This window comes from Apis laboriosa, unplaced genomic scaffold (assembly GCF_014066325.1).
Source record: "Apis laboriosa isolate Shangri-la unplaced genomic scaffold, ASM1406632v1 scaffold38_cov145, whole genome shotgun sequence".
Taxonomy (NCBI): Eukaryota; Metazoa; Arthropoda; class Insecta; order Hymenoptera; family Apidae; genus Apis; species Apis laboriosa.
In genome coordinates, this window is record NW_025223092.1 from 2,801,540 (window position 1) to 2,818,161 (window position 16,622).

The 16,622-nt window shown below is 21.0% G+C and overlaps 2 protein-coding genes across 3 annotated transcripts; both read right to left on the reverse strand.

Moving 5' to 3' along the window:
- Window positions 1–4,702: 4,702 nt before the first annotated feature.
- On the reverse strand, window positions 4,703–11,809 carry LOC122715496 (eEF1A lysine and N-terminal methyltransferase homolog). Of its 2 annotated transcripts, none has more exons than XM_043937728.1 (9): window positions 11,721–11,809; window positions 7,429–7,612; window positions 7,222–7,344; window positions 6,888–7,104; window positions 6,596–6,814; window positions 6,092–6,351; window positions 5,652–6,019; window positions 5,382–5,563; window positions 4,703–5,265 (listed from the first exon to the last, which is right to left on the reverse strand). In XM_043937728.1, exons 2-9 carry the CDS (start codon window positions 7,518–7,520, stop codon window positions 4,732–4,734), a joined length of 1,995 nt encoding a protein of 664 aa, XP_043793663.1. In that variant the 5' UTR covers window positions 7,521–7,612; window positions 11,721–11,809; the 3' UTR covers window positions 4,703–4,731. The 2 variants fall into 2 exon arrangements, with proteins under 2 accessions (XP_043793663.1, XP_043793662.1); XM_043937727.1 differs by lacking the exon at window positions 11,721–11,809 and adding an exon at window positions 7,880–7,940.
- LOC122715497 (N-alpha-acetyltransferase 60) lies at window positions 11,110–15,069 on the reverse strand. The gene is made up of 2 exons (XM_043937729.1): window positions 14,624–15,069; window positions 11,110–12,268 (listed from the first exon to the last, which is right to left on the reverse strand). The coding sequence occupies exons 1-2, from the start codon at window positions 14,865–14,867 to the stop codon at window positions 11,691–11,693; spliced, it is 822 nt and encodes a 273-aa protein (XP_043793664.1). The 5' UTR covers window positions 14,868–15,069; the 3' UTR covers window positions 11,110–11,690.
- Between the last annotated feature and the right edge of the window lie 1,553 nt (window positions 15,070–16,622).

Consider the following 16,622-nt stretch of genomic DNA (forward strand, 5'->3'; position numbering starts at 1 on the left):
TTTCGATTTTATTTTTACCTCGATATTTTATTAATTGATAAATATTTCTTTGATAATATTTACATAATTTATTTTTAAAATTAGAAAAATCTTAAAATATTCAACGAATTTTTTTTATTTATATTTAAATATCATATAATAGACGAAATCTTCTATGCAAATAACTATAGTTGGATCGTTTCAAATTCGATCATTTCGAAGATGACAAACAAACCATTAGTAAAACATTTCGATGTCGTCAACTCAATGCTTTTCGTGAATCGAATTCTATTTTTCAAAGAACCTTAATTATCATAAAAGGGAATTCTGAACTTCACCAACTCGATTTCAAGGTGTATTTTTCGAAGATTCGCCTTGAATATAAGGGACTAATGAATTGTCACGAGAAATCTACACAATATACGCATTTTAAAAATCGAGAGGCTAAACGTTTTTGTTGTGTTAATATATCGTTCCTTGATATCGCGTTCCAATTGATTTTATTCTAATATGTAAAATATTTTTAACATATAGACTTATTCTTCGTTTCTCCGAATTTTAATCTAAAATGACAATACACGATCCAGAGCAGAGTTTGGAAAATTTTTAAATAAATTGATTCCAGTAATTTAACTTTAAATTTAAAAATTTTGTCAAGCAATTAATTAATTAACAAACGAATAATTTTATAATATTCTCTCTTTTTTTAATCTTTTGAGCTTCGAAAAATATTAAAAATTTTAAAAATCTTCTTATCCTTCCTTCCAAATTACATAGACCGTTCATAATCTCTTTTTATTCATTATACACTGTTATCCAACATTGCATTCCACATATTCTCACGTGGAATAATAAAATCAAATATATGACATAATATTAGGTGTTTCGCTTGATGTAATGGAGAGTCGAAAAGTATCTCTACTCTACGAGGAAATTCGTGGAAAACATCGGGCTAAGATTGAAAATCAATGTTTATTGCACCGTTTCGGTACGTCTTGTTCGAGGAATCCAAGGATCTTTGTAATTGCCATGGATTCTATTCTCCCGCGAAATTCGTGGTTTTCCGTGTCTTGACCATACCAGGACTACGTTCGAACTTATTCTGGTACCATAACCGAGGTTTATGCGCCTTTCAAGCTCCCGTATTCGTGATAGTTGGCCGCTGATTGCGCTTCATAACAGAGATGATGGGTTTTACTATTATTGGTCCTATTTTTTTCTTTTAGATTCTTCCTTTCTCCTCCTTTTTTTTCCAAGATAATATTTTCCAAGGCTAAGAAATGATTCTGTCTCTGTTAATTTATTAGTAGGTATACTTTTTTTTTTTTTTTGGTGGACATAGATTAGGCAAACAATGAATTACAATGTTGTTAATTTTCATCTATCTTTTAAAAGATAGAGGAATAAAATATATATATTATATAATTATCTAGAATATTAATACATAGAAGATTATATTATTAATACATAGAAGATTTTTAAAATTTTTAATATTTTTCGAAGCTCAAAAGATTAAAAAAAGAGAGAATATTATAAAATTATATTGATAGAATATTTTGCCTACAAACTTTTGTAGTTTTTAAAATCAATTTTATGTGAAAGTATCCTAAAATAATATATTAACATTATATATATGTTTTTATACTAGATTTTATGCAATTATATTTTATACATAAATGTTGTTTTGTATTATACAATAAGAGATATATTTTCAAGGATGATAAATGATATTTCAAGGAAAGGATGTGTGTGCCAATGTTTTTTTATCAACACGTTAAATAAGGTTTGGAGATTTCTTTCACGACCAATATATTTCGTTCCAAGGGAAAGCGCGTACGAAATCTTAATTTAAGAAATTATTCTAAGGTGGATTGACCGCGGCGACAACGTTTTGATCTCGTTAAGCTAAATTTTAACCAGAGGCGTGCCATTTGTTGCATTAACGTCTCATTAATTGGTGAAAGTTCTTCGTTACACATTTTTCTCGTCGTCCCAAAAGCAATGGCACCTGCTGTTTCTGGCACCCTACGACATATCGTTTTCGTTATTCTAACCATTCTTTTTCCTGCACAATTATTTACACTTCCCAATTTTCTATTTTATACGATTACAAATTGTTTTGATTCGTTGTTTCTTTCTACGTTCAAATATTAATCATTTTCAATCTCTTCAACATTTGACACTTTATATCTGATTTTTTTTTCTTGCGATCTAGATTTTGATTTTAAAAAGATAGTAATAATTTTTTTTTTATATATTTATTCTTTCGCTAACATTCTAAAGGCGTTATAATTCTTCGATTTTCACTCGATTGAACTCCTTTTAAAATTCAGCCCCTTTTCAAAGATACAAAGAAGAATGTATTCTGTATTCGAAATGCAGGGCGTTCGTTTTCACGACTATTCACGACGTGTTATGGTCAAAACTTCTTAAAACGTGCATAAATTGCCAGAGCATAGGAGCACAATGGTATCATCAGGTGATCGTTTGACTTATTTATTTCGTTAATTTATTCCGACAAGCGTGGATGGTCCAACTAGCTGCTGTTTAGAATCTAGATTCTGAATAGTCTCGTTTACGTTAAGTTATACGTTGTACAATCATTGAACACCTGATTATTGTTTATAGGGTGATAAATCATCGTTTATTATCAGCATTTTATGTTGTCGAATGTTTTTGAGATTTTCGAAGAATTTCTTTTATTTTTATTTTTAAATTTATTTAAAATCTTGATTATTATATTTATTGGTATAATTATTAATGTAATTTAAATGTACAGCCTGTTGAATTTTAAATTATAATAAGATTATAATAATAAATAATAAAATAATAATAAATTATGTTACATAAAAGAATCGAATACGTTCTCTTAAAATAAATCACATTTTTAATATCATAATCAACAGAGTTCATTATTTTCTATAAATTAAATCAATTAAAAAAATATCAAATGATGATTGATGAAATTAAATCACTATTAATTCTAAAAAAAAGGAGATAACTTCATTATCATTCGTCATTTTCATGATGAATTATCATGATCTTGTTTTCACTAATACTCTGTGCATGCATTAGAAATAAAATGTTAACTTAATATATGTAATTTTTTAATAAAAAAAAAACTTATCAACAATAATTGAATAATATTTAATAATTATTTGTAATTATATATATATATATATTATAATATATAAATAAAATAAAATAAAACACTGACTACAAAATCTGTATGAGAGACAATATTCGTTCGTGTTCATCGCGATTTGTATTAATAGCACGCAATCGTTATAGAACAGACATATTGTGAACTAAATTCACATTTCCCGCTATTCTTTTGATTTTTAATTGAATATATCGTAACATCAAAAGTCGCACTGTTATTTACTTTGCTTTATACACTATTTTCGCGTGACATTTTTCCCGTTACCAATATGAACAAAAAGGCAATCATATTAAATAGACAAGTTTCAAAATCAAAGCATATATTCTATCTATTAAAGCTTACCTATTAAAACTAAAAATTATAAAATCAATATTACTACAAACAATGAGAAAAAAGAAGGAAGATTAATTATTATTTAAAACATTCGAAATTTCAATGTTATAATTTATATTCCTATATTATTTATATTTATATAATTTATATTCCTATATTATTAATATTATTATTACAGTAATACTGATAATCATATGTTTTTGCAAAATATAAAAAAAAAATGTATATCCATACAAAAAATATGTATCTTTTAATATACATATGTTTAATATACATATCTTTGATATAAAAATGTAAATATATTATATGAAATATGTATATAATATATAAATATAAAAAAATAGAACGATATGTATGTTCATTACATATAAAAATCTAAAAGGATTTTTATTTATATTTTAAGAGAAAACAATAAAATTAATCAGTTATTGAAATGCTTTTCAACACAAATTTTACGAAATAATAATAAACAAGGAAAGCAAATAATAAAAAAAGGATAGAAATAGGTTAAAAATTGTGAAATCAGCGCCATCTCCAGAGTGCCGCAAATGAAACACATATAAATAAAGAAAGCAAATAGTAAGAAAAGGATAGAGATAGGATAGAAATAGACTGGTGCTGCCATCTCTTGGTACCTTTGACATGAGTCAAAGGTAGGATAAAATAGAGTAAGAATGAAGGATAAGCGCCATCTCTTGAATATTCTTAGAAACGATTTTTCGAAGAGTTTCGTTGATATGATGAGAGATGGCGTTGATTGCCAATTCTTATTCTATTTCTATCCTTTTCTATTATTTTCTCTCCTTGTTTGTATGTTTCATTAACGGCACTCTAGAGATGGCACAGATTTCATAATTTTTAATCTATCTTTGTCCTTTTCTTACTATTTATTTTCTTTCTTTATATTTACTCTTAGCACGTAATTACAAATGAGATACAGGAAATCAATTAAAGACACTTTCGTCATTTATATTTTAAAATACATAATGCATTTTAATTATTGAGAAATATAATATGAATATAATATGAATGAAATGATAAAAAAAACATATTATACAAAAATATATATTTTAATTTTATTATTTTAATATTTACAAAAAATTGGAATATATATATATATATATAATATTTATTTATATATTATTTATATATTATTTATATATTATATTATATATATATATATAATATAATATTTATATATAATATATATATATAAGATCAATTATCTTCTGTTTAAAATTTTATATTCAGATTTTTCATAAAAAGAAAAAAGATGATAAATCAAACATTTTTACATCATTTGATAATCTTTTTGCATATACTTGTTCGTTTAAAATTGATACAGCTTTTTGTAATATATTCTTCCATCCATCATCGTCATTTTTATTTATAGAACATATTATAACTTCATTTACTTCACCTTGCACAGAATAACATATCATAGATTGAAATACAGATTTTAAATCATTTTTCACTTTTTTTTTAATATTCCTATCTCGGCTGACTAAGTTTAAAATAAAAAGACCGCCATCCATTAAACATTCTGCAACTGATTTTATAATAGATATTTCTAAAAATTGTTTAGGTGGACAACTCATTCCAACTGTAGTATCTTTATTATCTACGTCAAAAAGTATAGCTTTATATTTTTTGCCATTAAGTGTATTTTCTTTGATAACTTGAATACCATCAGCAATTTCAACTTTCATTCTATTGTCAAGAATAAGACCAAAATAATCAGTTGCGACTTTTAACATCTTTTCATCAATTTCAACTGCAGTGATTTTTAACTACAAAATTACAAATATATATTTTATTATATATTTTACTATATATAGTATGAATAAATTAAATAAATTAAATATTAAATTAAAAATTTAATAATTAAATTATACTATGTATATACCTTAGGAAAACAATTATATAAAAAGGTACACAAACCACCTCCGCCTAAACCTATAATCATTATTTCGTCATATTCTTTAAAATTTACTGCAGCACTAACACCAATACTCATATATAAATGATAATCACATGCTAAGAATCCAGGATCAATAACTTTTTTCATTTTTCCACGTCTAGATTTAGCTAAAAAGAATTATTTATAAATAAAAAATTAATTAATTAATTAATTAATTAAATTGATTTTATTAAATCAAATAATATTAAAGTATACCTTGCTTAAGACGACCTTCACTCTGTATAACATAAGGATTATTTAGAAATATTAATCTCCTAAATTCACTACCATCTCTTTCAATTTCTTCAATAACAAAAGGACCACTTAAATCACTTTTTCCTTCATAGCATATTGTTCTAACCCCAACATCAGAAGAACCCAATGATAGAAATGGAATATCAGTTTTTCTAGATAAACCGTCTGGTGCCAAATTTAAAATACAGTCTTCAATTTCATTTTTTACAGCATCCCAACTTTCAAATTTGTGTTCTCTGCATAATGTGACAATAGCAAGTCTATCACGTTGAGAACTCTTAAGGACTTGTTGTCTACCTTCTTTTGTACTAAATAACCAATCTGTTTCTCTAATAAATAAAGTTCAAATTTTATTTTACATTTATAATTATTAAATATTTATTAATTAAATATAAGCTTACTTTCCTTGTGGTACTATAAATGCTGCATAAGTTTTTGTACCATGTACTTTGGGCTGATCTAAAACGTAGATTGTATAACGTGGATGTTTATTATCAGGACTATGTAAATTTAATGAAATTTCTCCAATATCAGCTACACTACGTTTTTGAAGATTATTAAAAATAAATGAAGATTGTTGTACTGACAGAATAGCTGATATTATATCATCTGTTGATGATAATCGTTTTGGTGAACCATCAACTAATGCTATTTCCAGAACCTATTATAATTATATAATATTTATTTATTATATTACACACATTTTATTGTGTAATAAAAATTAAAAACAAAATTACTTCAAATAAATATTACTAAATATTAAATATTTTTTCATATATAAATTTATATAAATTTATATAAATTTATATATATATAATAATTTTTATTTGATAAAATTTGACAAAATTTAATAAAATTTAATTTATAATATAATAAAAACTTATTTTTTATAATATAATGCTTACAGTCTGTGATAGATTTGTAACTTTTGTAGCAATCACTGCAAAAACTGGAATTGAACTTCCATCTTCCATTCGTGTCTTTTCTTCTGCTTCATGACAACGTACTATACGAAACATAAATCCATTACTTGGAAAATAAGATAAAAGTTGTTTTAAAATATATTCTTGTAATAAGGAGATACATATATATCTGCCACCATTACGTAAAACTCTTGTGATTTCCTATAATGAAACAAAATATAACAAAAATTATTTATTCATTCATTACACACACACACACATATTATTAATATACCTTAAAATATTTATTAATAGTAGATACTGTTCCTTCTTTATTGTCTGGCATAAGAGCATCTAAAGTACCTTTATCCAAAATAACATTAAATGTATTATCAGAGTATGTCATTTGTGTAGCATCCATATGTTCATAAACTAATTGTGGTCTTATTGATGCATTAATATCACACATTTGTTTGATAACAATATGTGATATATCAATATTTGTAATATTTCTGTAACCAAAAAAAATATTAATTGTTAACAAATAATTTTATATAAAATTTTTTTATAAAATCAAAAAATTTAATATAATTAAATTTAATAATAATAATAATATAAAGATTTCGCACCTGTAACCAGCATCATATAAACACATACTAACAGTAGAATTACCACAACCAACAATTAAAACATTGTCCTTTATTTTTATATATTTTAAAAATATACTACGTAATTCTGGATATTCTCCATACCTAAATAAAAAGTAAAAACTCAATATATTTAAAATAAATATATATCCAATAATATATTAGATAATATCAACATAAAATTCATACCATTCAAAATTCTTTTTACCACGTTTTTTAAAAAATGTGTTCCAATATTCAACTTGACTAAATTCTTCGTGTGATTTTGGTAGCAAATTCATATTTTCTATATTTTAATTTACAAATTTGATAACATTGAAGTTATTTCTAAAATCGCTGGATTGTGTGACACTAAATGATTCCTTATGTTAACCTAAAATAATACTATATCATCCAAATAATACTTCATCAACCTCAATATATTTTAATAAAGACAACCAAATTATAAAGATATATTATTAACATTATTTGATTTATATTTTTGATTTTTGAAATTATATTTATATTTGTTTTATTAATATTATTCTATTTATAATTATAATATTATATTAATAATAAAATAATAATAAAATAATGAATTACATGTAAGCTATTTACAGATATATACAAAAATAAATATATTTTATGGAATGAAATTTACCATAAGAAAAATGAAATGTTTTTAACGTGTTTGTTTTAGATACAAGAAATATATATTTAAATTTATTAACAGTCAATTTTCATGTAAATATATGATTAAAGGCGAACTTATATATATTATCATTGGATTTATATCGCTGATCTATGACAATATAATATGTTAGATAATTTCTATTCGAACATTTGTATATTAAGTAATTAATCGAAATATATATTATATTTCATTATAAATTTATTTTTTTTTTGTTTTTGAAAAAAAGAAAAAATTTTTTTATTATTCTTACATCAAATTAATCTATTTATAAAAAATTCTTTAATTAAATTCTTTAATATTAATAAACATCTAATATCAGCTTTTAAAATGTTTAAAATTTCATCATTTCACGAAAGAAATTTTAATATGAGTATTTATATATTACGAAAAATTTTTGAAATTTTTCTTTAAAAATATTATTTAATATTTATTTAAGTAATATTATTACTTTATTATATTATTACTTTATTATTTATTAAGTAATATTATTACTTAGAAATAATAAGAATAGTAAGAATAAAATTTATATTTTTATAAGCGATACATTTTTTCAATATGTATAATTGTTTTCAATTTATATTTTTCAAATATAATAGATGTCTTTTATGTAACAGTAAGCTTTCTAAAAATTTTATAATATAAAATTCCGAAATAGTAAAAAAATCAAGAAATGTTTGATTTAATCAAAAGAAAAAATATCAAATACTCTCGATTTCTACAAATATTAATATATTTTTAATTCTCATTTTTATTTTTCGTATTTTATAGTTGTAATTAAAATAATATTTTTCTAATATTTTTTTTTGTTATTAAATATTTTTTATGATAACAATAACAAACACGTAAAACTTGTAACATGTCAATTTATTACAAACAAAGTCAATACATAAGTATGTACAACTACTTTGACACATTTAATATATATGTACATTATGTATAAATAATACGCACACACATTCATAACTCACATTCATATATGTTAATATAAAAGCTTTTCTTTATTTGAATATATAAATGTAAACAATGCTGTTATTTTAACTAACTGACATAACAATAAAGTATAAGAAGATATAAATAAGAAGTTAGATTATTTGTAATTAAAGAATACATGCACAGCCTAAAACAACAAGCAATTCAATGTATTCTATCACCATGGAAAATACTGTATTTGCTATATAATAATTGCTGAACTAAATCTTCTCTAAAATCTTAAGTTATAAAAATTTTGGTCTAAATTTTCCATGTAAATTTTTAGTTTCAGCTTACATAAAAAAAAAATTTTAATGTTACATAAAAATATATGCATATCTTGTATACTTCAATTTACTTGAGTATAAGAGATTTACAAATTATAATTTAGTATAATATAAAACTTGTAATGTATGTTATCCAACATTACTTAATATCTAGTAACATTTCTTTAATATTCCGCATAAAATGTAATTATATAAATTCAATTTCATTATATACTTATTAATCATTCTTTTGAATTGGATCTACTTAGTTTTATATTTTATTATTAAACTATTTATGTTACAAATTTTTTCAATTCATTTACTAATAATGTTTTTTTTTTTCTTTCAAAAATGGGCACATAAAGATAAAATATATTTTAAAAATTGTAATTTTGCTAAAAATTTTTTATATTTTGTTTTTGAAAAAAATTTGATTTAATTTAGTTAAACTAAATAAAAACACATAATATTTAACATATAATAAAATTAATTTTATGAATATTTCTTTTTTAGTTTACAAATAGTTTACAATAGTTAATAAATTTGTTTCTCTTTATATACTATTATACATGTTTTAATTTAAAAGCTTTGTTAAAAATATAAATTAATTATATTTTTAATTAATTAAGTTGGAATTAAGTTGGATTATAGTTTCAAATAGACATGTTTTGTATGATAAAATGATTCATTTATGAAGGCAGATATAATTGATTCATATATTAAAATATAGTATAATTTAATAGTAAATAATATTAATTCAATAACTCAATAATAAGAAAACAAAACTAAATAAAACTAAAATGAAAATTATTATTTTATTAAAAAATATTACAAGATTACATATTATAATTTAATATCTTATATTATGAACAATACAAATTAATAATTTTTTAATTAAATTAAAAAATTGAATGTTTTTAAATTAAAGAAAAATTAATTAAATATATCATTAATATAACTTATCTGCCTTATTTTGATATTATGAACTATGTAAGAATATATTTTCAATTAATGATTTAATTTTTATAAGAATTGCAATTTATTTATTTTATTGAAGGAATTGTTTATTTTTTCTCTTGTTTTTATTTTTATTTTTTCAATAAATTAATAATTTTTAACTACAGAACAGTAAAAATTGATCAATCTTAATATATTTGAATAATTAATAAATAATTTTTTATGAGGAATAAAAAATATCAGAAAGAAATCCTACAATTACATTTTTATATTAAAAAATATCTACATGGAAAATAATTACTTTATTGAAGCATTGAAAAAAATGATTATTTTTTTTTATATATAATAAAAAAGCTGAGGTGGTATATTATCAGTCTCAGCTATTTATTAACTATTATAATAATCAGTATTGCACTCTCAGTTATGATCAGTTATGAATTTGAGGAGCTTGAACAGGTCTCTGATGATGCTTAAACTGGTGACGGGTAACATGGCCCCAGAAGTCTGTACTTCTTATACAATTAGAAAAAGATGTTTTTTCAAGAATATAGAAAAAATAAACAAATTATTTAAAAGTTAAGAAGAAAAATAACTTAGTGACAGTTTGATACATTACAAAGAAGCTTAAAATTAAAATTAAAAAAAATATTTTTATTAATTCCAAAATTGAATAAATAGAAGAGTAACATTAAAAATAGAATAGATATTTACAAAAAAATCTTAAATAAAAAACAAAATAAATGAAAAAAAAATAATATAGAAAATAATTCATTATATCAAAATAATAAATTAAAAAAAGAATGAATACTTATTTTTGAGAAAAATATATTTTGAAAGTATTCTTTCAAAAAAAAATGACTAGTATACTAGGAAAAATTATTTAAAATGGCTAAGATTTACACTTAAAATGATAAACATAAAAATTGATAAAGTAAAAGCAATAATAATTGTCTACATAAATAATTAAACTATTATTTGTAAATTTAAGAATTACAGATTATATTTTAATTTATAACAATAATGCATATAAGAAATGATTTCAAAATTTTTTAAACATTTACCCCGTCACCAATATTTTACTTTACTTTGCAATAAATTGTATTTTTGATGTTTTCTGAATATGTTATATTCAACAAAATACAAATCTTTTCAACATGCAAATATTGTATTCAAAAAGATTTTTAAATATAAATATTTTGAACCGATCAAATGCTCTGGCAGTTAAAGGCTTTATTCTTAATATTTATGTTATTTATCTTAAATCTTAAATTATCAAATTATTTAATAATATAATCCACGGTGAAAGAATTACAAAATTTGATTCTGGTAAAGTAAATACAATAAAATTTTGTTCTATTATATTATTCTCAACTGAATAAAAATTGATACTTGTTGATTTAAGTATTGTCATTTTAGTAATGAATTATTTTTCACAAAATTTTCATAAAATTGTGAAGACAATTATAAAGCTAATAATTTTATTGCTTAAGATATAATACCCAAATTAGCATACTCTATGCAACATGTATTTCTTTAAAAATAAGAAAAAAAATATTTGGTTTAACATTGGTATTCGTCATAAAGTATCATCTATGATATGAAAGTATGGTAGTAACCCAAAGAAGTCGTTGCCAAATCCAACGGGGTATTCTGCATGGTCCAAGACTAGCCATTGCACTGGCTATATGACGCAACCAATCCCGAATACCGCGTGGTGCATGTCCTCCATTGACGTAGAGAACATAAGTAAAACCATCTTTACATTTGCCATGAATTACATAATAATAAGGTAGAAAACTATGTAATCGAAAATGACATCTTTGATAAAATAAAATAGCTGGTGCATTGCTAGATAATACATGCAGGAAGACTGCTTTTACGGAAGAACGTTCTGGAGCAGTGACATGTGCTAATAATTGTTCCAATAATAATGATGCAATCCCATTTCTTCTATATGCGCGACGGACACCTAAGCTAAGAATATAACCAACTAAACAATCATTTCCTAAACTTGAACACAAAATACCACGATCTTCTGTGTTCAATTTAGCATAAGGCTTTATTTCCGCGACAATGAGTCCAATTATTACTCCACCATATACAGCTGCAAGTGCATAAAACCGTGAGGAACTTGTTATATCTTCATACCATGAATAAGGATAATCTATGACAAAATAAATTAATACTTTAATACAAGTATTAATATAATATTTAATACAAGATAAATAATTTATAAAAATGACAAAATAACATGCATAATTATATAAAAAATCTTCATTCTTAAATTTTTTATTATTCAACAAAAAATTTATAATACATTTACTAATTAATCCTTTATGGTCTTATTATTTTTTCAAAAATAAATAAAATATTTATGTAAAATATATTTATGTAAATAATATAATTTTTATTTTTAAATATTTATATTATATATTATAATATATATAAAAATATATTATATTAAATTTATAAATCATTTTTATAATTTAATTTAATATATATTCTAATTTAATGTATATTATTCTAAATAAAAAATTAAAATATTTTCGTTTTAATTTTTTTATAACAAATATAATTATTTATTTTTATAAATTATATTTAATTAAAAAATTATAATATAAAAAATTATAATATAATAAATGAAAATATAATAATATATTTATAAAATATTATAATTATTTAATAATTATAATAATTCATATAATTGAATATTTTGTTATTTTGTTTACATTTTGTTTTGCATTTGTTTAAATATAATAAAATCTTAAAAAATTATTTAATATTTTGAAAAGATAAGAAAATTACAAGTAAATATAATAAATTAATATTATTAATTTCTATTATTTATTTAATAATTTTTAATAATGTTATATTTTTGTTTTTTTGTTTATTTTTTTTATTAATAATACTTATTATTTTAATTATAAAAAGAAATGATAAGATAATAAATGGTAATAAGAGATAGTAAGAAACGATAATAATAAACAATGAAAAATAATAAATAATCAATAATATATTAATATTCATTATTAATACAATACAATTTTTATACTTTTTTTTATATAAGTATATCAGTATAGAAAATATAAAATAAGATATAAAATAATCATTCATGATTAAAAAAGGAAAAATAAAAAAACTTTGATATCAAAATAATACAGATATATATCTATAATATTATGTATTTATATATTATATTACAATAATGCTGGAGTATAATATTATGTACATATATTATACATAGTTGCTAAAATATATATAAAATATAATAAATTAAAAAAGAACAAATTAAACAAATTATTTAATAATAAATTTATTTATATAAAAATAAAATATAACAAAAATATATATATATCTATAAGTTAAAATTTAAAAAAAAAAATAAACAAAAAAATCCAATAATTATCTATAATATTTTTTTTAATATAAATTCATTACATTTATAAATTATGTTTACATTAAATGTAGCTATTTTTAACTATTTTTAAAAAAGTATTTATTATAATCCTAAAAAATGATGTATATGTAGTGTTAGTATATAAAAATAATAATTATATTTTATCTTTATTTTCTTGTTTAAAATAGATTAATATTACAATTATATCATAACAATTAAAAAGTTTTAATATAAACTTATAAAGATAATTAGAATTTTCTTTTTTTAAATTAATTAAATTAGAAAAGATTAAATTAGAAATTAAAAATTCCAATTTTAAAATAATTAATATAATTTTGAAACATAAATATGTGCTCAAAAATATATCTTATATACAAATAAATTATGTATATTATACATAATTAAAAATAAAATCTTTCTAAGGATTAAAAAAATAAATAAATAAAGTTTTATAAAGCACATATTTCTATTATTGCATTTATATATAAAAACATGAAAATATAAAATAAAATTGTAATATAACTTCAAATTTTTAAAATACTTCAATATGTTTTGTGAAAACTTTATAGTTAAAATATTTATAATTACATAAAAAGTTATAAAGCACAATATTAAGTCAAATATAATTTATGTCAAAAATAAAATAATAAATAATTTATTTAAATTAAACACAATAACCAAATAATGAATAATTAAGTATATATATCTAAATATAAATCTAAAATATAAATATATAAATAAATTTAAAATATAAATCTAAAATAAAAATATATATCTTATATCAATTTATATGTAATTATTATAATAAAAATTTTTGGAATAATTAATAGAAATTTTATAAAATCATTCTTCTTGCAATCAAGTGATCTTTTTTAATATCTTTTTTAACATAAATTGGAATAATATACAAATTAAATCGCACTCAAAAAGCTAAAATAATATAGAAATGATATATATATATATATATATATATATATTAATTAAGTAAATTTAATTTACTTAAATTATAAAATACTAAATATAAAACCAAAAAGGATTAATTATATATGAAAAGCATTTGTAAATTACTTTTTATAAGATGTTACATATAGTTTTATTTAGAATTTATAAGAAACTTCGTACCAATAGGGAACCAATCTTGACAGAGTGCTCGTACTTCCTCCAAATCATCTGGACACAGAAAACGTAACTGGACATCACCCAGAACACACAAAGGTACAGTTGCCGGTATCACGGAGGTTTTCTCATTAGATGAATTTCTTGAGGTATTTTCATCCGTGTATTTATGTTTATTTTCTTGAGTTACTTTGAAGTCACTTTTTTCAATTTCAGGTAAAATAAGATATCGATTAAAAGATACGGCCATCACGCCACAGTTTTTCTATCACTTCATTAGTCATTTCTCGAACGATGTCAAGCATGTCAGGTTGCATGTAAACGTTTGCTAGTAAACATATTAAGATCCGCAGACATTTTGTCCCCTTCTCTATAATGCTTTATATTTATCTCTCTTTCACATACACTTATTTTCTTTTCCTCTTTCTCTCTATCTATCTTTTTCTTTCACCTTAGATTTCTAATATATGAGATTGAACACAACCTCAAAAATATGAATATAATCTTTTAAAATATATATATATATAAGTTAATAATTTATTATGTGATTCATTTTATCTTATAAAAAAAATTGTAAAAAGAATTAATTCTAAAAATTAATTTAATAAATGATTTATTATGATATGAAGATTAGCGAAAAATTATCATAATATATATGTATTATTACAAAATTTTAAAATATGAATTTATATTATAAATATTTTTATTAGTTACAATTTTATTTTTGCAATCAATTATTAGCAAAAAATATCATTATAAAAATAATAAAAATTAATCATTACTACATTTAAATGATTCTTTTATAGCAATGTTAAATGAAAAAAATATAAAATATAAAATATAAAATTAATAAAACTATGATAATATATTTGATTTGCGTTTTTAATCGATAGAAGGAAAATATCATAATTATTTTATGATGTTACGCTATTGCGTGAATCTTTAGTTGTAAACTAATTCTATAAATCTGATTTCAATATCGAATAATAAAACGAGAGCGGATTTTTAAAATCTGTTAAACGAATATATGTATAATATATATAAATATATATATTATATATGAATACAAAATATATATTATTCAAATATTCGTTAGTGATTAAGTAAAAGATAATCGAAATTCGAAAAACAAGCATATTCTACTCGAAAAATTTCTAAAATTAATTTATTGTGAAATGAATTAAATTAACTGTTTTCAATTAGGACACAGGATTTTTAAAAAACATCGAAATCTCTCATATGTTCTGTTTTATATTTCTATTCTCAAAAAGATCGTAATTTTTAAAAATTACTCTATATTTACTCTATTTTTGGCATATTTTTTTTTCACACATATATATTATGTCAAAATATGTACAAAACTTAACCTACCATTGGGTTAGAAGGAAGAGCCAAATTCTGGGATGAGAATTAGAAAATAAAATTCAACGAAAGATTTTACGGAAAAAAAAACAATTATTGAGCATTGAACTAAGCGTGAAATTTTCTGTAGATTTTGGAACAGTATTATAAATAAAAATATCAAATAGCAAAAATTCAAAGTTTTATTTTAATCTCCCGCGCATTTCGATGAACAGAACAGATCAGTGCTCCATGTATTAATCCCGAATTTTTATAAATCTATAACAATAGAAATACGCCAACAAAGCAAAAAATTCCTAGTAATTTTCTATATATTATTTAACTAGAAATTTTCTATAAAAAATAAATTATGGTGGCATTATTGTGATTTGATAACTAAATGTATATTGTCATGAAGTTATCTTTATAATGGAGTATAGATTTTTATGTATATATATTTAATTTATAACAATAAATAATGTCATTTGAAACAATATTGCTTCGCATAATACTTTTTTGAAACTTTTATGTCTATATCCTCATTTAATTAAAAAAATTTGAGAGAAATGGGTTTAAACGTATGTTAATGATGTAAACGAATATTTGAATTGAAATACTATGTTGAACATACATTTTATATTTTGTTATTGTCTTTCAGTAATTT